Source organism: Tympanuchus pallidicinctus, unplaced genomic scaffold (assembly GCF_026119805.1).
Source record: "Tympanuchus pallidicinctus isolate F22 unplaced genomic scaffold, pur_lepc_1.0 scaffold32, whole genome shotgun sequence".
NCBI lineage: Eukaryota > Metazoa > Chordata > Aves > Galliformes > Phasianidae > Tympanuchus > Tympanuchus pallidicinctus.
The window spans coordinates 256536-279748 of NW_026294750.1; the positions used below are offsets into that span (position 1 = coordinate 256536).

Sequence of the window (23213 nt, forward strand, 5' to 3'; positions counted from 1 at the left end):
AATGCCCTCTACCTGCGGCAGCCCAGCCCCTGGCGGAGGAGCCGTCTGGCAGCTCCCCGGAGCCACTTGAGATGCAGAGCCATCCTGCCTCTCGCTGGCGTCGTTTTTCTCTCTGCTTGGCTGCCCCGTGCAAACGGCCACTGCTCTGTCTGCGGCGCATGGCAAGTGCTGGGTGAAGTCGTGCAGGTGCAATTGATGCAGAGTGAGGGCATGGTCGGATCAAGATGGAGCTGCCCCTTGTTCCCAGATTGGGGTGGGGGTAAGCGGACTTGTTACCTCCTGGTGACAGCTGATGCCATGAGCAGAGCTGAATGATGGGGGTGGGAGGAGGGGACAAGCATGGAGGCAGCCAGAGAGGATGAAGAGGTGTGGAAGATAGGGAAAACAATCCATATGTGATGTGCATCGATTTCTAATGTCCCCAAACGCTGCCTGGCTCTTCAGGGAAGCGTTAGGAGACAACACTTAGAACAGCTATCTACAGTCCATTGCAGCTGCCTCAATGTGTGGTGTGGAGGCGCAGGGATGCTGCACCTGCAGGGAGCCCAGGGGCCGGGGAGAGGAGGCACAGGGCTGGACAGCCCCAGACTGCAGCTGAAGCAGCCAGCACCCCTCCCAGCCACGGCTCCTCTGCCAAACCTCAGCCATCCTGCTCACAGACAAAGGAGGAAATCTCGGCATCCTGGCCCCTTGCTTGGTCTTTCCCCATGGTTCTCTCTGCCCAGGATGGTGCTGCCCTCTCTGCAAGGGCAAAGATGTCCTTGGATGCAGACACCCGAATCCCCTACCCCTGTTCTTCCCTCCCCACATGCAGCAAAACATCTGATGGCTCCTTCCCAGGTGCCACAGGCAAAAGGCAGAGGGACGGGTGTTCTAGCCTCAGGTGGGATGGCAGCTACTCCCAGAGCCTTTCAGGCGAGTGCCTCCAGCCCCTGCCTCCCCACGGGGCAGCCCAGCTATTCAGGGAGCCCAGCAGCTCTGCAAAAAAGCTTTTTCTCTTAAGCAGAGAGGCAAGGGAAAGCAAAACCTCCCTATTCAGCTGAAAGCACCAGGGGAGTGACAGGTATGTAGAGATAATTACTCAAATTGGAATTTGGGGTAATTACGTTCTGCCTTCCTGCAATTTGCCCGGTGGGGAAGCCTTTTCATAACCCCCCAGTAAAACAGATTTATCATCAGCTGAATACCAGGTCCTTCCCTGTAATCTTTGAATTCAAACACACATTTCTCTGATCATAAATTAGTGATACTCACACGCACTCACTCAAAGCTTGTTCTCTCTTCCCCCTCTCCAGGTTTTCTACATCCCACAGAAACAGAAGAGCAGGGCTTTGGGCTGGTTATTTTAAAAGCCAGCACTCGCTCAGGCGTGCTGGGAGGAGTGGGGGCTCTCCTCCTCTGCTCGTGGTCTGCAGGTGCTCCATATCGGCTGCTGCCTCCTGCCCCACAGCCAACACAGGGCTTTGGGTCAAAAGTGAGATCTAAAGGCAGGAGCAGAGAAATGATGAGATGGGGAATGAATGCTTGGTGAGGAGAGCTATGAGCCCAGTGAGGTGCTGGTGCTGGTGCCAGCAGCCTGGGAAAAGCTTGGCTTACGCAGATGGTAGAGCCGATTCATCAGTGCTTTCCTCCATTTCAACATTCCTCTCTGCTGAGATGGTTTGGTGTGCTTGGGTGAGAACAAAGAGTGACCTTAGGAGTGGTGCTGGGAAACCTTTCTCTGCAGCAACAGCCAGGGCTGCTCTGGGCAGTGATGCTGCTGGTCGTGGGTGTGGGACAGATCCCCACAGCTGGGATCAGCCACAGGGAGGGCATAACCCCCGTTCCGGGGACACACCAAGCAGCTTTTGCCCCCCGCTGCAAGGAACAAGAACATTGTCAATCCTGACTGCGTTGGGGACACCAGCTTTCATGCTGCAGGCTCCAGCATCCTCCAGAGCAGTCACGTCCCCCTGTGAAGCAGAGCACAGACCCCTGCCCTTCGGCCTCATCGCCCCCAGGCTCCTTGCAGCCCTTGTCCCAAAGCAGAGCTCCCGGAAAGCTTTGCAGGGATTCTGCAGGAATTGGGTTAAGTCATGCGGGCCCCCCGGGGACACGTGCCTCCCCCAGGCATCAGGGCTCCTGCTGACAAGACCTAACGCAACATCGCTAAGAATAGCTGCTTCTTGGGCGCATCTCCACCCTGAGCAGTTCGCTGCAATGACTCCCCCCCCCCGGGCAGGGAGGAGGAGGAGGAGGTTGGAAGAGCCCCGGGGTGCTCAGGCACTCCCAGATCGGCTGCAAGGAGGGGGTTGGCTTGTCATTTCAGCCCTAAACCTTCAGGATTTAAGCAAAAAGGTTGTGAAGGGGGAAATAAGGCATTCTCTTCTTTCTTTGGCTGTATTTTTCCTCCTCCTTCACCTAGCAATAAAGAGGAAAATGAGGAGAGGAAAAGCCCAAACAATTTAAGTTGGGGCTGTATTATTTTTTTTTTTTTTGTCTCAGTTTCCATTGTTGAGTTTCCCCACAGAGGCCCCGGCAGCTGTCTGCACCCCAGCGATAATTCATGAGCAGTGATTTTGTCTCCAAAACCATTGCAGCTCCCATCTAATGAATCCCAGCACTGGGATCCTTCAAAAATAAATTAAAGAATGGATAAATAAGGGATAGATCTGGAAACTGAGGTGCTGAGAAGCAACGCAGTGGTGACCAGGTGGCCATTACTAATTAGTCCATTAGCATTAGCGAAGCACAACCTCCCAGACCCTATGGCACTCAAGTGGGATTTCTCCATATGGGATGCCGTAAACATACAGGTAGGAAATGAGGCTCTGGCCAGACTGGGGGGCTGGGAATGAGAGCTGGGACAGGGTGGGATCAATGCCAGGCAATGGAAGCACGGCAATGGCTTTGGCAGGGCCAGGCAAGCACTCCGGCCACAAGCTGCACAAACAGCCACCCTAAAGGACTGCACACACTAAGCACAAATCGGTGCCTTGAGCCAACAGCCAGTTAATGCTATAAATAAAACTGTTATCATCCAAGCCTCACTCGCTGAGCGAGCTCGGCCACAGCGCTTCCTCTTCAACAGCATTTAAGGGTGATTTCTAGCCTGGAGGAGGCCAGGATCTTGTCAGCATCCACACTTCAGAGGCCTTTTCCCCTCCTGCCATTGATACTGCACTTGGCCAATAAACTCAGTAGATGCCCACCCTGGGTGCGGGCTGGGGACTGGGCTGCCACTGTGGGGACACTGATGCTGGCTGGTGTGGACATGGTATGTGTGTTATCTCTGTGACCTCATCCCACATCACCTGGCTCCCAGGACTGCTGAAAACCTCCCTTCTCCTCCTCTTGCTGCTGCTCTGGTTCCCACCTCTGCCTCTGACCTCCAGCTCCCCCTGCACTGCCCTGGCAGTGGAGTTACAATAGGGAAGAAAAGGGTGGCTGTGTCCCCAGGCAGTACCAAGGGACATGACCAGGCAGAGGAAGGGGAAGGCTGCTCCTCCGTGCCTCTAAGGCTTTCCCCTCCTTCTTTTGGTGCTTGCTAATCATGCCTGGGCAGGGGATGGGAGGAGAGCGTGCAGGGGAGGGCAGGATGAAAAAGGAGGGGGGCCCATATGGAGAAGCTTCTTTCAGAGAGTGACAAGATGCTGAGCTGGCATGAGCCCGGGAGCTCACTGAGACATTGGTTGTTGGAGCCAAGCAATCAATATGTGAAAACCCAGCCCAGCAAGGAAGGTGACCTTGAGCAGCAAGCAGAGAGAGACAGTGAGAGGAGAGCAGCATGAATTACACATGGAGATGGGAAAGGGAGGGGGGACAGAGGAAAGAGAGGGACAGGCAGGACACAAGCCCTGGAGCTCAATACCCAGCACAGCTCTGCTCCTCCTGCTCCATCCTCATGCCAGTGGGAACATGGTTTCCTGTACACAGCCCCCAGATTAAAAGATCTCAGAAGCAGCTGCCTGTCCCATCCATCCCCTCTAAGCAGGGATGCTCCTGTCCCCCTTCATCTCACCATCTCCAGCAGTGCAGCCTTCACCGTTTCCCAGCTGCTTTGAAGCCCTGCAGCTCCCGCTGCTCCTCAATGAAAGCTCCTGAGATCAGAGTGATGTTTTGCCTTCACACAGCTCTAGCCGACAGCTCTTAGCAGAGCGCCCTGCACTCATTTCTCTTTCTTGGGCTGCTCCACTCCCTCCCCTGCAGCCGTTCAGCCCCACATACATGCAGCAGGTCTGGCAGCTGCCGGCCCTGAATTGCTGTGCTCAGGCTGTGCCCACGTCAGGTCAGCAGAAGCAGCTCATGAATCTGAGCAGAGCTGCACAGAACTTTACATGCATATAACCGTGGGATAGTCTGCGCAGCCCTAAAAATCTCTGCCACAGAAATGACTTTAGATCCAAACAGGTCTCCACAAATGGTACAAGCCATCAGCTGGGCAGAGCTGTCAAGGATGGACAGCAGCCAGGACTGCCAGCTGCCTGGGCACAACTTGGGGACATGGGGAGCAGGGGCGAGGGAGCTTGAGGACACATGACTGGGCGGAGTCCCTTGAGATCAGCTGCTACGTGCAGAACCAGGGCAGGCTGTGCTCCCATGCAAGCGCCAGGTAGGTTCCTCCAACCTCTTCGAGGTAATTGGGGGGAGTTTGAGCACCTGGTCTCCACTGAGGTCACAAGGGAGTTCAGAAGGGTGGGAAACAGCCATGGGCCAGCAGCAGGAGCGTCAGACATCCCAGGGGGCTGCCATCCTATTCCCTGCACAGGGGGGCACTCATTTCTTCTCTCTCTCCTCAGAAGCAGCAAGGATACAGGAGCACAGGTACCAACTGCGGAGTAACAGGGCTCAGCTCCCGAGCAGACCCCTGGTTCTCTGGAGGTGAGGAAGACAGAGGCCTGCTGCCCCTTCCTCCTTTAGACCCGAAGAGACCTGAATGCCACACGAGATGCACCTCAGCTCCCCCCAGCAGAGCCCCCGGGTCATCGCACTGCTGGCATTAAAGCTCGGCTTCTGCAAAGCCCTCACGCCCAGAGAAATCCCCACCTACCTTACCCCCTGCTAATTGAAGCAAATCCTTCTCCGTCCTGCGGCTGCTTTTATCACCTTCTCTGCACACCTGGGCACAGCTCTGGCTCTTCTCCAGCTACATGGGCATGCCCGTGAATCTCTCAAAAATGCTAAAACATCCCGAAAAGGAATACAGACAGCAGAGATTCAGTTTGCAGTCGGACGTTCAGGTCAGGCGTCTCCAAATACTCTGCCTTGCCATCTAGTGGGATGAACGTGAAGGAGCAGAGTTCACTGCTGGGGAAAGCCGGGTGACTCCAGGATGGCAAGGAAACAGGGCTAATAAATCCTGGCATCTAGAGCCTGGAAGGAATGGTTGGAGCAGAAATAAATTCCTTTTACCGTTTATTAAAGGTCCTGGCTTTTGGATGGACATCGCCTGTGTCAGAGCAGCCCCTCTTAGGGCTTTGCATGGAAAAGTGCACGCAGGCACACCCAGCGTGTCGCCGAGCCGTGCCAGCAAGGCAGACTTGAGGCACCAGCACACAGCAGTGCTCACAGCGTGCCCATATATGAGAAGCTGAATCTTTTCTCGAGCTGCCTTAGTTTGCATCCCCAGGCCTGGAGGATGTGGGCTGAGCTCAGTGGTTTCAGTTCAGGATTTTGGATTCTCCGGGGGTGCATCATCTCTCTCACTGTACGCATGTTTATTACATGTGTTTAAAAATATTGAGGATGAATACATTACATTTAAAATATCTCACCACTGGGCAGAACTCTTCAGGTTTGAAACGCTGGGTTGACATGAGATATTTTAACTACATCCAAGTGACTCTTTGCTGCTGGATGAGAGGACATTTGCCTTCAGGCTTTGGGCTTTGAAGCAGCCCCAAAACACAGGGAGCTGCTGCACGAACCCTCCAGACACAGCTCACATTAGCTCTGTGTCCCAACCAGGGACAGATCATCCATGGACCTGTGCACAGATGAGGGACAGCCCTTTGTACAGGTCAAAGCATCACCTCCTTGCAACAGCACAGCTCCTGGCCTGGAAACCCCTAAAGCAAGCTCACAGAGTCTTCCCAAGGTCCCCAGGAGGGAGGAAACTGAGCAAGAATTGGGACACAGAGCAGTCCCCATCCTTGCATCCAGCACAGATCACAAAGAAGCTGTTGGGTTGGGTGAGAACTTTCCATTGTTCTCACTGTCCAGAGACAAAAACAAAACAAAAAAAAACCCACTGAATTCATTTTTAAAGTCTTCATTTTATTACAGCTGCTCACACCCAGCTCTATTTGCCCCAGAACTGAGTTCACCCGCATTCAGATGCTCAGCTCACACTAAGGTTAAACACGTCTGCCTTAATCCCATGTTTTCTATGGGACAGCAGGAAACAAGGGAGTGCAGGTGGAGCGCCAGGGGCCTGGGGATGCTCACCATCAGGGGCTGATGCTGGGGCTCAGAGGAAGCGTCCCGTGGGCAGGCGGGGCAGGCAGAAGTAGGCATTGGGGAAGAGGCTGAGGTTGATGGGGTTGCCATCAAGGCGGATGTCCTCCAGCGCCCTGCGGATGTGGCTCTGGTCTTGGCTGTTGCAAAATGTGTCCTCATGCATGGTCTGGATGTTGTTGTTCTGGAAGGTGAGAGAAAGGGGAAAATGAGATTTGGAAGTGCAGAGGAGCTGCAGGGAGCTCTGCAGATGAGGATTTGCTATGAAAAAGGAGACATCTCACCTGGAGGTGCAGGGAGCGTAGGCTTTCTGGCAGGGGTGCAGGGATGTAGTCCAGCTGGTTGTCAGACAGATGGAGAAACTGCAGCTGCGTGAGGTCCTGCAGGAAGAGATGAGAGGTGAAGCTCCTCGCTCCCTGCCCCCGGCACCAGCCCCATCATCCCTTGCCATGGGGTTAAAACCATCCAGATGGGTCTGTGGGTGCATGGCATGGCTCAGTGCATACCAACAGCTCCAGCACCTACCTGGAAAGCTTCGGGCCGGAGACCAGCACTGGGGATCCTGTTGAGGCGGGCATCCAGCCTGACGATGCTGCGGGGCAGCTCGGGAAGAGCTGTCAGCCTGTTCTCAGGCAGGATGAGCTCCTGCAGGCTGGGGAGGAGACGGAAAGCATCCACGTCTGCCCAGGAGATGGAATTGCTCGTCAGGTCTATTCGCTTCAGTTTCTCTGATGGGAGAGGGAGGGAGGGGGAGCACAGGTCACACATCATCACCTGTCCCTGCAAGGCCACCCCAGGGCCTGGCCTTTGCCTTGCCCCAACATACTCAGCCCCATGAAATCGCCAGCCCGGATGGCACCGATGCGGTTGAAGCGGGCGTACAGGTAGGTGGTGTCGGGCGGCAGAGGTGGGATGTGCTCCAGGTCGGTGTCATCGCAGTACACGGAGGTTCTGATGCAGAGGCAGCGCAAGCAGCTGGGGAGGCCTGGGGGCAGAGAGGCAGCACTGGGCACGGCACAGCACAGCACCTCACTGCTCAGCACAGCACAGCATGGCACAGCACAGCACCTCACGGCTCAGCACAGCACAGCATGGCACAGCACAGCACCTCACTGCTCAGCACGGCACAGCATGGCACAGCACAGCACCTCACGGCTCAGCACGGCACAGCATGGCACAGCACAGCACCTCACTGCTCAGCACGGCACAGCATGGCTTGACATGGCTGAGCATGACACAGCTGGGCTGCTCCATCTCCCTTGAGCATCCCAACCAGCAGAAGAAGGGTCAGGAAGCACTAGCCTGAGGTCTGCTAATAAATGAATCTGCTCAGGATCAGGGTAGCTCCTATGGGAGAAGGGTAGATGCAAGGTTCCCGAGCACAGCAGAGTTGCACATGAAGCCCATTTGGACGCATTATTTTTTCTCACAGAAAAAATGTGGCAAAAGAAAGCAAAAGAAAATAGTTTTGCATCGAGCAAAACACTTTACTCCACTGTGCAAGCAAGGTGGTCCCAGCAAAGCTGGGCAGGGGCAGCAGGAGAGGCAAAGCTGGGTGCCTCCCATGCAGGCTTCCTCTCCCCCAGGGCCACCAGGCTCTATATCCATTAATGGGAGAGTTCAAAGCAGAAAGGCAACAATTTCCCTCTGCCTCCTCCTTAATTTGTCCCAGTCCGGAATCACAGAAAATGAATAAAGATATTTATCCCTCACTACAGGATTTTAATTGTCGCTAATCTAATTGCTACTCTGTCCAACTCTCACAATGCCTGTGCTCATTAAGATGTTGCTGGTGTTTGCTGGAGCTCATTTCTCAGAAATGTCTTGCTGCAGCACTCCTGCCTGCTGTGTGATAAGGCAAACCCCAGCACCCCTCCTCTTCTTGCTGCATGGGCAGAGCAAATAACTGCTGCTGTCTGCTGTTGGAAAAGAGTTTGCTCTCTTTCTTGCAGAGCACAATCCATGCCTACCCTGGGTCGTATGGCTGCAGTGGATGGAAACCCTGTCAGTCTGTGCTCACCCTGCGCAGTGTTGGGCCCCAGTGGTGCTGGGCGGGTGGGATTGGTGGTGGCCAGAGGCTGCAACTTGGGTGTTGGAGCTGCTGTGCCCAGCTCTGGCAGAGTCCCGCGGTCCTTGGGGCGAGGAGCCAGAGTCCCAACCTCGATCTGCAAAACAGATGGGGCATGAAGGCTGAGCAAGTTCTCCCACTCCCCTTTGGGGTACTGGATAGCTCTCATAGGAAAGCCAGCTGCTCCTTCAGCAGCTTTCCTGGCCCTTCAGAATCTACCCTCTACTACCCAGAGAGATGCAGACACTTTTTCCTTGTCTTCGCATGGTTCATCCTATAGCAATACTCAGCCCAGGCAGGACACAAGGAAGCAGGAGAAATTTGGGATTGGGTAAAGCCTTCCCAACAGCAGAACAAGTGGAAGAACCACCAATGCTCATAGGCTTGTGCAAGGGGCCGAGTTCGTTCTCCAGCCATGGCCCACAAGAACCAGCTGTGGTCCATTTCTCGGGGCATCCCCTGCCTCCTTCCCCAGGTGAGCCCTGCCCTACATGCCCTCCTGTCCCCCTCACCTTGGGAGCCAGGTCACCATAGTCATAGAGCTCCTCATAGTTGTTCAGGTCCATGATGTCCCCATAGCTGTCCAGAGTCATGTCATAGTTCTCCAGATCCAGGTTTTCATAAAGCACAAGGTCAGGTTTTGGCTTCTCCACCTTCTTCCTTTCCTTCTTGGCTGGGACAGCCCAGGTTGCTCCCAAACACAGGCTGGCGATGCCCACCCAGGCCAGAGTCTGCATCCTGTGCCCTAAAGCCATCTACCCTAAGACAGCTGCAAAGCGGTGAAAGCAAAGAGAAGGGCAGGAAGGCAGGATGAGCACGCTGGCCTCACTCTGCAGCCCTGCCAGGGACTGCAGTGGGGGATGAGCTTTTATTTTCTTCTCAGCCCATTTCACGCCTGGCTGCACGGCTGTGCAGGAGAGGCCCCAAGCAGCTGGGCTGCCCTCACTTTCCCAGCCCTGAGGAGGTGATGAGGGGCTCGGAGCACCACCCACTCCCAGCCAAGCAAGCAGAGCAGTCTGGCCCCAGCAGCCCCCCAATACAACTCTCCCATACAAACAACCCAGAGTGCATCTGGTTTGAGAATGCTGCTCCTAATTTCCACTTTTCCTGCAGATCAAACCATTACAAGAGCAATAAAATCCATTAGCCTCCTGTGTGCAACATCAACACCCAGTTCACCCAGACCCACCGCTCACCCCAACCCTACATGGAGCCACTGGGCTCAGTGCTGAAGGAGCAGAAAGAAAGAAGACAGCATGCACATACCCCCTTTCCCCTCCTTGGCACAGAACTCCACTCCTGTGGGCTGTTGCTGGCCTGGAAAGTGCTGCTGGGTTTTTAATACCTGGAGAGGATGGGTGGAAGAACCTGGCGCAGTTCCCGCTGGGGGGAGAGGTAAGACGTGGCCAATCAGACTGGCAGCCTCCAGCTGTCCCCAGCATTCCACTGCGACCTTGCTTTGTTTCCACGGACAAGCCAGAGCCGTGGTGGCTTTCCTCCAACTGCCTGGGTTTGTGTTGGGGCTGTGATGGATGAGATGGAATGGGATCAGGACCGTACTCTACTCCCTACACTCCGTGTCCCCAAGGATGATGGAGACACGCAGTTCTTTTCAAAGAGGGCATGGTAGGCTGCCCCAACAGCCCAGATCCTACCAAGGCAAGGAGCAATTTCTACATGTGGCTGTTTCATGGATGCAGGATTGGCAGAGCATCAGGTGCAGCCCCAGCTGCTGAGTGGGGTTTCCATCAAGGTGCAGTGAGCACCCCAGCCTTGGGGAGGGTGTGCGGGGACTCCTGCTCCCCAGCCTTTGGGCGTCCTCGCTCAGCACATGCCCAGAAGCAGCCAAGTACCCTGTGACATTCGGCTCATCTGCCCCCCTCACTTTTCCCCTCTGCTCAGTCCCTCTGTGCAGTGCTGCTTTGGAAACTTGGAGCGGTCTGTGGAGAGGGAGCAGGCACAGACTGGGGGCAGCACCACTCTCACCATCAGAGTGGGGTGGGAGAAGTTCCCCTCTTCCCCTCCATGCACCCACGTGTGCAGTAGAGCTGCTGGCTCCCTGCCACCTGCGGCTCCTAGCCCTGCTGCATCCTCTGAGTGTTGGGGATGCGTCCTACAGGGCTAGGACACCTCAAGATGGGCTGGGTGTGCACACCAGCCCCATCGGCTCCATCAATACTGGGCAGCACGGTGCACATGCAGCCACCCACCACTGTGAAAACGTTCCTCTCTCTTGCACACAGATCGCAGCCCACACGCTCACCCACCCGAGACGTCATGCCCATCTGCCACTTCTTTCTGACAGGCAAGGACACCCTCGCAGCGGGGACCATCCTTGTCCACGCACCCACAGGCCCAGCACACCCAGCTGTGTGGTGTGGCTGAGCTGTCCCACACACGTCCCATGTCCCACGCACGTTCCCCTCTTGCCAACGCAGCCCCGGCCCCCTCGGGACACAGGGGAGCAAAGGGCGGCCGCTAATCCCCATTAAGCCCCTCATTAGGCGGCTCAGCAGCCACAGTGATGGAGACGACATGGCAGCTCGGGGGCACCACGGCTCAGCCCCCCTTGTTTCTTCAGTGTTGGGTTCCTCGTCTGGAGTGGCAGCCACGTCGAAGCACGGGGTTCATGTGCCCATCACAAAGCACAGATTTTATTCTACAGCAGAAAAACAGGAGAGCTAGCTGCCTGCTCTGCATGGCGCACGCACACACCTGTGTGCCCCATGCCAGAGCCCACACGTTCCCTCCAGACCCACATCCACCCTCCCTCTCTGCTCATGATTCGCGTGGGGAGAGCAGCAGCAAAAAGAGATTTTGAACCTGCAGTGATGGGCAGAAGATAAATTGCTGCCCACACCAATTCTGCTTGTGTGAAAGCATGCATGCAACCCGCACAACCACAGCGCTGGGGGTCCAGGCTTATTGCAGTGTGTCAGAAATGCTTTTCCTACGTGTCCCAGAGTCCACCTGTGCCAACCGGAGGGGCAAACTCACCCCAAAGGCATTTGTCTGGCTTTCCTGGGAGCACCAAAGTGAGGTGGGGCACTTCAGCCCCAGTTTGAGACAACCCACCCCAATGCAGTGCATGCAGCCATGCTGGGACAACAACACCCATCATCTGCATCCACAACCCTGGGAGCTGCAGTCAAAGTTGGGCATTCCTAATTAGCAGAACTGTTCACTAGGCCAGGCCCATGCTCCAGAAACCTGATCACCACAGGTAGAGGAGAGCCCTGGGTGAGCAACAGACAAGCTCCAGCTTTTGGGAGGGCTGCCTTGTGCTCCCAAACGGAGCTGCTCCCATGCAACAGAGAAGATGCAGAGACAACCACGGCTCCAGGTCCCTTGTGAATCTCTTTATTTTCACTGCTGCAGAGAGTAGGAGTGAAAATACCATTAAGTTGAAATCAGTTGAGAACTACATATGTCTCTAGATATATCTGTACAGTCTACCAGTATATATACACATTATATATAAATATATACATAGGGTCTCCGGGTCTAAGGTTGAAACCTGTCAAACCCAACAAAGCCCATTGGAAGAAGACTTGGAGAGACTCATATTATTTTAAAAATCCTGAATATCATGGGAGTTTGCTGATCCTTCCTGTAGGAAGCATGCCCATCCCTTCCTGGGGGTGGGACACAGTGCCTGTCCATGCCCACCCCAGAGAAGGGTCACTTTGGGGGATGAATACCAAGGCTGGTTTCTTTGGTTTATTGCTTTATATTTGTTCTGATTGGATTTTTTTCTCCTCAAATGTAAGTCCTGAGGATCAGGAAGGAAAAAAAAAAAAGAGTAATCCCCTCTAAACCCGGACACCCTATATATGCAGGCACAGCTATCCAAGAGGGAAGTGATACATGTGGAAATGGGGAGAAGAGGGGATAAAAAACAGCTTTTCCAAAAGAGTAATTTTCCCTTTTCTTTTCCTCTCCTTAAAAATAATAATAATAATAATAAAAAATCAAAAACCACAAGGCAAAACCAGACGTGTGTTCGGTCCAAGAAAGCGACAGAGTGGAACCTGCAGGAGGTGGGGGTGCAGAGAGGAGGGGAGGGCAGGGCGGGGGGTGGCACGGAGGTCACCCAGCCAGCAAAGCCCAGATGTTCTTCACGTCAGCATCTCAGCACGGGGGCGGCAGGATGCGGGGGGGGGGGGAGCGGGAGGGGGCTCTGAAATCGGGGCAAGGGCGCAGAACGCGCGGAGTGTATTGCAACCCCACAGGCAGCAGCAGGGGAAGGACCACCCCCCCCCCCCCCCCTCCACCATCTCCTGCCCAATCGCCCTCAGCCACGCCGCCCCGAGAGCAAGGCTGCGGAGCTGCGGGAGGACGGCGTCCCGGCCCCGGGCCGTGGCTGCGGCCACGAGGTGTCGTTGCCGGCTCTGCCCTGCGGTCCCAGCCGCGCGCCCCGCGCACCGAACCGGGCGGCGGCCGCGGGACCTCGGGGGAACGCCCCGGGATCGGGCTGGGACCCGCAGCGCCGCTCCGCCGCCGTCGGTTGGATGTGACCGCAGAACTCGCTTGGATCGATGGGAGGCGGTGCGGGGACGGAGGGCTGCGCTTCCCAAAGCCGGGAGTCAGCCTCAGCGCGTGCTGCAGCCCCGAGCACAGGGATGCAGCTGTCCCCAGATAGGCCGGTCTCGGCTTTCGTGGCTGTTTGGGTTTGGTGTTTGTGCAGAATACTGCTGCTCTGAGCTGAAATAGCTCCGTCACAGGGCTGTGTGATTGCTGTCCTGCAGCACCGCTCGCTCCTGTGCCATCCCTTCCCCAAACAGCCTCCTCATCAGCTCCACCAGGACATGCTTTGGCTAGGACCGAGCCCATCCTCCCCAAACTCTGCCAGGTCCAGGGGAGAGATGAAGCCAGCTCCAGTGCTGGCAAAGGGCCAGGTGGGGAGGGGAGGGGGTGAGGGCAGGGGCAGGGTGACAGGAGTGTGACAGCATAGTGAGAGGTGACAGCCCCCCATGCAGCCCAGGCTGATGCTGGGACCTGGGACAGTTGCTGCAACATGATGCTGTCCTGCAGACAACCCCTGGGGACACAGAAGCCACTGCAGGCAAGGAAAGGGAGGGGATGAGGAACAGAGAGGCCAGGGTGTGAGCGAGGGAAGGGGGAAGCAAAGAGAGTCCCGAGTGTCAAAAGCTGATGGGGTTCAAGTCTTTGTGCAAAGCCAAGTCATAGGAGAGGCACGCAGGGCTAGAAAACCACGGACTGCAGGAGGCGGAAACACATCATCAGGTCCAAGGGGATGGGGGGCTTCAGGAGGTTCCCGTCCAGCCGCAGGTACCGGAGCCGGGGCACGCTGTCCAGGTCGGAGGGGGAGAAGTCCTGGATGGACATCAGTGAGGTGGGGCAGATCTGCGTCCCATTGATTTCTGCAGGGAAAGAAGGAGAAGAAAGGCATGGGTTAGAGGTAATGAGGAAAAGGAAGGCAGGGTGGGATGCTAGACAACCATCCCCCTCTCCTCCATTTATTTGTCCCTATCTTCATAGGGTCACCCCCACGATGGGTTTGCTTTGCTATCAAAAGGAGAATCCCCAGCCCCTGCAAGGGGCAGGGTGCAGACCAAGCAAGAGAGAAATCTTGCTTTTGTTCAGAAATGAAGCAGGTCACTCAGCCAAAGCAAGGTGAGGAATACAGAGAGCCAATTTGGAGACAAAAGGGATCATCACAACACGGTCAGTGCTTGGCAGGTAAGAAGACAGCTCCTGCCTTGCCCCTTCCTGATGCCACAGCCAGAGCCCGGTCCATGATTTTACACCTCCGTGGCAGCACACTGCTCTTCCATGTAAAGCCGCACAGTCACTGCCCAATAAACAAACACTGCAGCATGTGGAAGTGGTGGCGTCACGTCACCTGTTGGGACCAATGTCCTGCCTGGCAGCTGCTTCACAAATGAGTATTCCCTGTGCAGGTCCTGCAGCCCCCAAACCAGAGCCTGAAATATGAGAGCCCAGCTCTCTTTCCCCAATGCACAGAGGGTTTCTGGCAGGAGTGCAGCATTCTTGCTCCCCTGCAGATAGCAAGGACAGCAGGTCACTGGACCTCTAAAAGCAGAAACATCTGGCTTGACCAGGAATGGTTCTCTGCCTTCTTCTCTAATGTGCTGGCTGTGTTTACACACTTCACAGGCCAGCACCATCAAGTCGCTATGCTTTGCCTGGAGCAGTGTGAAACTGCCCAGGTTGGTTTGCCAAGACAACCTCCATCACAGCCCTGTTCTCCTTGTTCCTTCCTCTGTGAGGCTCTGCTTGAGAGTTAATCTGGGTTATTTCTAACCATCTTGACTGTGTATTTGGCATCAGTTTGTAAAACATGTGCACAGACACTCTTTTCTGAGCAGCCCTATTTCTGAACCCTGGTGGGGAAGTAACTGCTTCAATGACTGCTAGCCCCTAAGAACGTCTGCCCATGGCAACGAATAAGAAAAGCCTTGCAGCTCCAAGGGCTATTCAGCCCTGCTCCTCTGCTGCTACCCTCATCTGTGGTTCGTCCTTCACCTCGTGCAAACCCACCTTCATTTGCCAACACTAAAACCTGAGCTCATCTCACCACTGCATCCCCCCTTTGAAAGGTTCATGGGTGAAAAATGCCCTTTGGAACAAAACTCTTGCCATCTCTCAATCTATCTGCTTCCCAGATCAGCTGGCCAACGTGACTCACTTTCAATGGAGTTGTTGTTCAGGTAGAGGTGCTCCAGCTTGGCGCTGATGAAAGGGACGTTGGTGAGCTTGTTGTGAGCTAGGTGCAACACCAGCAGGTTGGTGAGGTTGAAGGAGTTCTTGGGGAGCCCCTTGTCAGAGATCTGGTTGTAGTTGAGCCGGATGAACGCCAGGTTGGGAAACTCCTTGAAATAGTCACTGGGGATGTCTTCGATGTTGTTCCTGTCCAGGAAGAGCTGGTGGATGGCACTGGGCACCCCAGGCGGCATTTTCCTCAGGATGTTGTGGGCAAGGTTGAGTTGCATGAGATTCTTGAGTCCTTTGAAGGTGTTTTTATTGAAAACTCCATCACTGAGCTTGTTGTGGTGCAGATCCAAGAGCACCAGGTTCTCCAGCTTGTTGAAGACCCCAGCAGGGATCTTGGAAATCTGATTCCTGCTCAGGCGCAGCTGCTCCAGGTTGGGCGGCAGGAAGGCAGGCACCTCCTTCAGCTGGTTCTTCTCCATGTAGAGGAAGATGAGGTTTTCCAGCTTCTCCAGGACCCGCCTGTCCACTTTCCGGATGCGATTGTTGTCGAGGTTGACCCATTTCAGCTCTGTGGCGTTCCTGAAGGACTCCTCCGGGAGGTCATCGATGAAGTTGTTCTGGAGGTAGAGGTAGTGGATGCGGGACGGGATGATGGGGACCTTCCGTAGGTTGCGGCTGTCACAGTAGAGGGCAGAGGGGAAGTCTGGGGGACAGTAGCATTCTCGGGGGCAGTCAGGGAAGATGGAGGGTGGGCCGGGCGGCAGGGGTGGGGGCAGCTCGGTGGGCTCCACGGGTTCAACAGGCTCGACGGGCTCAGGAGGCGGGCGGGTGGGTTTCCGTGGAGGCTTCCTCCGCTGCCCACTCACCTCTGAGATCAGCACAAGAACAAGTGGGAGAAGCAAGCAAAAGGCCAACTTCATGGTCCAGATGTTTGCCTAAGTGAGACAACAAGAGGTGGGTTAGGAAGAATCACAGAATCCTAGAATGGCCTGGCTTGAAAAGGGCCACAGTGCTCATAGATGAGCAACCCCCTGCTGTGTGCAGGGTCACCAACAGCAGACCAGGCTGCCCAGAGCCACATCCAGTCTGGCCTTGAATGCCTGCAGGAATGGGGCATCCACAGCCTCCTTGGGCAACCTGTTCCAGTGCCTCACCACCCTCTGTGTGAAGAGACCAGTTTAGGTTCTGCATCATCTCCCATCACCACAGTCTCTGGCACCAGGAGTTACTCCACTACTCTGCCAGTTAACCTGCTATTTTTTCTCCTGCCCCCTGGGAGTTATCTTTACATCCAACCCTTTTCCCAAGCATGAGTTCACTGAGATCTCCTCTGGCTCAGCTTTATGCCATTGGGGGTTGCTTTTTTTCCATTTCATTTGTGTTTTTGGAGGGCTTGTCTCTTTTTTTCTTTTTTCTTTTTTTTTTTTTTTTTTGGTTGGTTGGTTGGTTGATCTTTACTTTTACTTTTTTGGCCTTTCAAAGAACAAAACACAGCTGAGAGAAAAGTCACCTACAGCAGGGCACAGAAATGAGATCAAGGTAACCCTACTCATTCCACATTAAGAGGGAAGAGAGCTACACAGGGGTCCTAAAACTGCAAGGAAACTGTGCAGTAATTCTGGCAAAAGACGAGCGGTCATAAAGACAGGCAGGGAGGGCAGAAATCCCCTGAATAGAGCAGAGGTGAGCAGATGGGGCACGAGGAGACATTTTCTTGCTCTGAACTGCAGCATCCCTTCAGCTTCAATAAGCAGCATCTCCTGTGGTGGGAAGATGTCCCCAGTGTGGGTTGGGAGCCTCACTGCACCCTTCTTCCAGAAGGATGGATTGCCCTTTCAGAGGCCCTGATGGATTAGGGTTAATTTTGCTCTTGAGCCAAAAAATCAATGATTCAGCAACAAACTGGCTGAGCAACAGTAGCAGGAGGCCTGCAGCAGCTAGCAGAGCAGTGAAGATGGATAGTGTTGTGCTTCAGGGACCAGGATTTAATGCAGGACGGCCCATTTCTAAGGCTGTGTGATAAAAAAAGGACATTTGCAAGATTACGATTGGGCAATACTGAAGATATTCTGCCATATGGCTCCCTATGTTACCCAAATAACTGATCCGTCACCTCCAGCCCCACTGCAGGGTGCTAGGCTGGGCTGGTAATTTAGGGGGAGTGCAATAGCAGTGGGGGATCTAGAGGGATCAGACAAGGCCTCTGATTGTCCCTAGCCATTGGGAGCCCCTCCTGGACACCAGCCCAACAGCTCACATCCCCCACTTCTCCTTCTCAACCACATTGTGATTTCTGCGGTTGTTACTAAGCCCACGGAGGCTTTCTGTCCCATCCCTGTTGCCTGAAACAGCAGCAGCAACCTTCCCTGCAAGATTTTTGCTGGGTGCTCTCCAGCTGACAGCTTGGAGGGTGGCAGAATCCAGCTCTTTGCAGATGAGCTCCCCAGAAAGCCTGGTGAAGGAGATGCTTTGGATGCTTCCCAGGCCAGCTGGAGCAGACCAGGTTCTGTACTTTCTGTGCAGGCAGCAGATACCTGGGGGTGTTTGTCAGGCTTCTACCAAAGGCATTTGGCACTCCAGTGAGAATGGAGCCCAGGTGGATGAACAGCAAAGCAGATGGAGAAGCTGGGCAGAACCGGGATGGGAAGGGGAACCAAGAGTGGGGAGACAGGGAGGAGGGTGGGGAGGAAGATGAGACAGAGAGGAGAATGGATCTCTCAGGCTAACTGAGCAGATGCCGTGGGAGACATTACAGCTGGGATAGCAGCATGAAGCAGGAGGCTTTGGTGATGCTGGAGCTCAAATCAGTCTGCCTCAAGGTAGAGCAGCACCCACCACCAAACCCCCTCCTGTTGCCTTTTCCTGACATGGAAATGCCTGTCTAGGTCCCCTCCAGCATAACAACCCCCTTTCCACTCCAACTCTGGTGGGTGCTTCTTCCAGCCCCTGAGGCTGTGCCAGCCCTGCTCCCTTTGAAGCAATCCCATGCATTCCTGGGGCTCAAAGTAATTGACTTTCTCCTTGAAAAAAAACCCTGTTCCCACCCCCCGCCCTCCCCTGGCCTGTGTTACTTTCCTTTTTGTCTCACTCCACTCCCATCTGGCTCTGTTTAACCCTACAAGGCTCCCATGCCTGCTGTTTTCAATCAGAGCTCTGGCATCTCGCTGGGGGAAGGGAGGAACAGGGGAAGAGCAGCACCGCCAGATATTCAGCTCAGCAGTATTGCAGTCAGTTCCCTTTGGGGATGTACGTGCATGCTTCTGTGTTGTTGGAGGACAGATTCGACAGCAGGCCGCGGAGTACAGACAAATTCCCAACACACAGGCCCCTCCCTGGCCCCACAGCATCCCCCTCCTCTCCAGCCACGTCCCCCTTTGCACACCCTCTCCCCCCACATTATCCTAAACTTTTGCGCGGGCTTTTGCATCAGCTCCAAAACTCAGCTCTGGATTTTCACACCCACAAAGCCTGGTGGAGTGGGGGGAGATCTGATGCCTGCATTTGGCTGGTGGTGGAGGGAGGAGGTGTTTGGGATGCAGTACGCTGCTGTTCAGCGCACTCTTTGGTGCAGCCATTCAGCTCCTCCCTGCCGCAGGGGCAACTTCACCATGAGGGGCGAGGACGAGGTTGCCCCATTGCCCCATCAGACTCAAGAACTGAGTCAGCTTTCAGCCCATTCAGAAAACACCTGGCACGTGAGTGCTGTTACACACACAGCCATGCTGTCCCCTCCGCATGAGCCTCCATCACCACAGGGACTCTGCAGAAATAGTGTCTGAGCCAGAAATCCAGACCCAAGAGCGACAGCATCATGTGCTATTTGTCAGTGCAGAAAGAAAGTGTCAGCAGGCAGATGCAAACCCTCCTAACCACTGTACTGCCTGCAACCTGCAGCCTGCGGGGCCAGGACTGCAGCCGGTCTGCCCACTGTTTCCATCGCACGCACAGAAAGCAGCAATCTCTCCCCTGCAATTTGCACGCAGCAGCTCATGGCCTGTGGCACCCACGTCCAGAAAAACATCACCAACCAGTCTTTTTGCAACAAGCCTGAGGCTGCCATGAGATTTACAGTTGCCTCCAGCACACTGGAAGGTTCAAAGCTGGCTCTCCCTGGACACAGCGCCATCAGCAGTCTGTTATTTGTCGACTTTCATACCGCTGAATTCACTCACGTGAATGCAAGAAATAGATTTTGAAATCCCATACCCTGATCCTGCATGAGCACTGGCTGCTGAATCTGTGGCAGTGTCTGCTCTGCAGATGCCTCCACCTTTCCCATCGCTCTCTGATGGGATGCCTCCCCATCAGAGACACCTCCAACACCTCTCCGGGGTGCCTCCCCGAGGAATCCCTGCAGTAGGAATAGAGTTAAATCATGAAGCAATGAATGCCTTCAGGAAACCAAGTGCTCGCTGCAGAGGAAAGCCCCATTCTGTGAATAGTTTTAACAGTTCAGGCGCCTCTTGAGCCATGCTGAGTGGCTTGGGTGCAAGACCAGCATCTCCTACAAGATCCTGGTTGGAGTTATGGCAAAGCCTCCAATAAATGCCAGCCTGGAGCTTTTCCCAAGAAGAGACAGCTGTGCATTCAGTATCCCATTACAAACAACAAAAATTCAGCACAACAGCTGGAAATTCCATCCCCAAACAACACTTTGCTTTCCAAATAGTTTACCTTTGGTGCATCTGAGCCCATTGCTCCGAAGGAATGCTTGCTGCTAGCGCAGCGACCGGTGCAGAAATCACAGCTTCTGGGAGAGGAGGGAGTTTTGTAAAGGCTGCTGGGAGATTTTAGGCAGGCACAAATCACATCAGTCTCTCTCAGGTGCCTCCTGCCCTCGGGGCTGCCTCCAGGAGCAGCTGGGTATACAGGGAGCAGCAGCAGGCTCTGGACAGATGTTTCTGGGACCCCTCCTCCTGTGGAGGGGCCAGGAGGGATAAATAAAGGGGACCTTTGTCTTTAGGTGAGGGTAAAGACTTGATTGCTGCACCATTACATTCCAGTCCAATAGCCCTGCTCCCTTCACAGCTTTCCCACTGCTACCTCCATCTCTCATTTCATCTCCACTCCCCAGGCTGGAAAATACCCCCAGCTTCCCTGTGAACCTGCACTCTACAGCAGAACAAGAAATAGTGACTTTAAAAACAGCCAAAAGGAGCCAGCAAAGAATCCCTATTGGTCTCCCTCCTCCTCCAGTCTCCATAACAGCCCATTAGCTCTCTGCAAGGCTCTGGGTCTGATCAGTTTTAACCAAAACAGGGGGTTCTTTATCCAGCAGTGCCGCAGTGCTGGAAATGATGGAAAACCACAGTGCACAGTGCCAGGCTGTCCTCTGAGGGAGGCAGACATGCTGCCACCCGCACGTTCCTGAGGCGCCTGGGGAGCACAGCAGAGCGGAGCAGTGATACAACAGCCCTGCTTGCCCTTTCCCAGTAATTTCCCAGCCAAAAGACAAGCTGTGGGCTGCTGATCCAGCTGGGGTCGGTGCTGCATTTCTTCTCATGTGAACATGCAGGACATGGGTGTCCCAGGGGACCAGCTGTAGTCCGGCTGGAGAGCAGCTCAAATGTGAGCATGGGCTCACAAGCAATGCCTGTGGGCTCAGCTTAAGGACTGCGTGCTGTGGGGATGGCGATGCGCAGCCCATGAGTGCTCCCCCCGCTGTGTCACAGTCACCAGATTCATTGCGAAAAGCTCATTGCGTTTGCCACGACCTCTTCCCCCTGGGATGGTCTGTGAGAAGGCAACGCAGGCAGAAAGCACCACTGCTGCTTCATCCATCTCAGCAATTCCTCTCTTCTCCTCCTCCTCCCTGCATGCCCTGAGGCTGCTCCTGGCTCAGCCCGCACACCTCCATGCTGCACCCACAGAAGCAAACCTCCATGCACACCCCACTCCCCTCCCAGCAGACGCGTCGTGCCAGCTCTGCTTTTGTAAAACGTTGAGAAACACTCCCTGATGCTTTGTCAGCTCCTTCCGCCCCATCCCTTTCTCCCAGACTCTTCCCAAGGCAGAGCAGACCTCCCACAGCCATACTTCCATCCCTCCTGCTGGGAGCACCCAGTCCATTGCACTGCAGCACAGAGGGGCACCCAGGAACCGGCGCTCCCCCAGGCTATGGGATGCTGCAGCCCAGCACCACATAAGGCAGCCCACAGCTCCTAGGAAAGTTTCCAAGCCCTCACATGCTGCGTGCTTTGCATTCGGCTGCCAAGAGAATGAATTTCTGTTTTTCATCCTTTTATTTATTTCTTTCTTTTCCTAAAAGCATCCAGCTCTCAAAAAGGCAAAGAAGGGCAGGTTTGGTGTAAAACTGAATCTCTTCTGCACACCAAAATTTTTTTTCCAGGATTTAAGTGAGCATCCCTGCCCCGTTGCTTTCTCCCTTCGCCTGCTGAAGCAGGCACAAAGAGCCGGCTGTGAGCCAAGCTGCTCCATCTAATGGGCTGGCAAAGGCAGTGTTATGTGCCCTGGGAGTGGGCTGCGTGTTCCAGGCACAGACATTGCCTGTTGGGTAGAAAAGCTCAACCACTGCACGAAAGGATGCTAAAATTGCTCCTGAGGCACCCAGATGTTGTTTGGCTGCCTCATCCCACCTCGCTGTACAATCCCAGCCTTCCTCCTGTGGGAGCAGCACCCTGCAGCAGCCCCCCACCCCATTCCCTGCAAACCCAGAGCTCAGTGACCCGGTGCCACAACACACGGAGTGACGGAGGTTCCCTGGGAGCAGTCCTGACTCCAGAGGTGTGCGCTCTCCTCTCAAACTCTCCCACTCCTTGAACACTTTCCGCACTGCTTTCCCAAGCAGGAGATTGCTCAGGGCAAGGCGTGGGCTGAGCAGCCCCCTGTCCACCCCCAGCACTTCTACCCAGCTGGAGAACTGAGCCTGCGTGTGGTTGGGAGCAGCCACAGAAAGCACCTGGCAGTAGGCACAACGCTGTCACACACGGGACTTAGTTCTGCTTTCAGCCCCCTCCACCCCCAGCCCTGCACCATGCTGAGCAAAACTCTTGCAAAAACAGAGCAAAGTGAAGGAAAAAGAGACTCCAGCTGCGGAAGAACAGAAGGAAAAGAAAGAAAAAGAAAAAGAAAAAAAAAAAAAAAAAAAAAAAAAAAGAAGAGAGAGAAAAGGAGCAGCGAATGCTGCTGTGCATGTAAGAGACGCTGGAGAGGGCAGGAGCATCGTGGATCAGTGCAGCGTCCAGGCTGGGACATCGGGCAAGGCGAGGTGAGCCTCGGGGGAAGCGCCTGCCCACCGCTTACCTGCGTGCACCTCTCCCTCCTCCTGCCTCTTATTAATCCCCAGGGCAGTTTCCCTCTGGCTGCCTCCCTCCTCCTCCTCCTCCTCCTCTCCACGAGTGAGCGGCGGCCGAGCGCGCGGCGCTGCGCGGGGGTTTTGTTCCTGGGAACCGCGGGCGCGGGGTGGGTGGGAGCGCGGGAGGCGGAGGGCTGGGATGGAGGCGAGATGACAACAATAACGTCTTTATCTGGCAGCCAAGCGCTGCGGGCTCCGCACACATGGCCTGCCTGCCGGAGGGCTGGCGTTTAATAACAATTCCTTCTGCTGCGGAGGCTGCTCGGAGCCCGTGTTTAAAAACAAAGCTAATTAATAATTTCAATAAGCCCTTCCCTTGCCACGGCCCCTGCTCCAGGAGTGTGCGGTTGGGCCGGTGTTTTCCAGCTGTGCTTCTGATTACAGAGGGAGCACAGAGCGCGGGGACTCTGCGTGTGCCACCCATCCCCAGAGCCATCCCACGCGAGGCGGTGACACGGCACGGGGACACACAGCTGCCCTCTGTCCTGCAGAATGGAACCGGTCCCGTGCAGGGGTCTGGACGATGGCATCATAAGACATGGTATGGGTTTCATTCGCTCCCAGTCGGTGAGAGCTTTAATTCAAATCCCGATGATGCTCAGTGAAGAGGAAGGAGCAGAGCTCTGGCAGTGCTGGGTGGCTGAGTGGGACGTGGGTGAAGGGCTGTGAGGTTTTACCCTCAGTCTCTGCAGGTCC

The 23213-nt window shown here is 55.0% G+C and overlaps 2 protein-coding genes across 3 annotated transcripts; both read right to left on the reverse strand.

Moving 5' to 3' along the window:
- Positions 1–6229: 6229 nt before the first annotated feature.
- On the reverse strand, positions 6230–9335 carry OPTC (opticin). Of its 2 annotated transcripts, XM_052698205.1 has the most exons (6): positions 9016–9335; positions 8456–8600; positions 7262–7420; positions 6961–7163; positions 6720–6815; positions 6230–6619 (listed from the first exon to the last, which is right to left on the reverse strand). In XM_052698205.1, the coding sequence occupies exons 1-6, from the start codon at positions 9256–9258 to the stop codon at positions 6449–6451; spliced, it is 1017 nt and encodes a 338-aa protein (XP_052554165.1). In that variant the 5' UTR covers positions 9259–9335; the 3' UTR covers positions 6230–6448. The 2 variants fall into 2 exon arrangements, with proteins under 2 accessions (XP_052554165.1, XP_052554166.1); XM_052698206.1 differs by lacking the exon at positions 7262–7420.
- Positions 9336–11841: 2506 nt separating this feature from the next.
- Positions 11842–22607, reverse strand: PRELP (proline and arginine rich end leucine rich repeat protein). The gene is made up of 3 exons (XM_052698153.1): positions 22466–22607; positions 15177–16137; positions 11842–13887 (listed from the first exon to the last, which is right to left on the reverse strand). The coding sequence occupies exons 2-3, from the start codon at positions 16120–16122 to the stop codon at positions 13709–13711; spliced, it is 1125 nt and encodes a 374-aa protein (XP_052554113.1). The 5' UTR covers positions 16123–16137; positions 22466–22607; the 3' UTR covers positions 11842–13708.
- Between the last annotated feature and the right edge of the window lie 606 nt (positions 22608–23213).

Bases quoted from the DNA above. Each gene is read 5' to 3' on its own strand.
- OPTC (XM_052698205.1), bottom strand. From the start codon at position 9,258: ATGGCTTTAGGGCACAGGATGCAGACTCTGGCCTGGGTGGGCATCGCC. The intron at 7,421-8,455 runs GTGAGCACAGAC...CTCTGCCCCCAG, and splicing joins GGGGCCCAACACTGCGCAGG to GCCTCCCCAGCTGCTTGCGC. The intron at 6,620-6,719 runs GTGAGATGTCTC...CTCACCTTCCAG, and splicing joins TACGCTCCCTGCACCTCCAG to AACAACAACATCCAGACCAT.
- PRELP (XM_052698153.1), bottom strand. From the start codon at position 16,122: ATGAAGTTGGCCTTTTGCTTGCTTCTCCCACTTGTTCTTGTGCTGATC. The intron at 13,888-15,176 runs GTGAGTCACGTT...CTTTCCCTGCAG, and splicing joins GAACAACAACTCCATTGAAA to AAATCAATGGGACGCAGATC.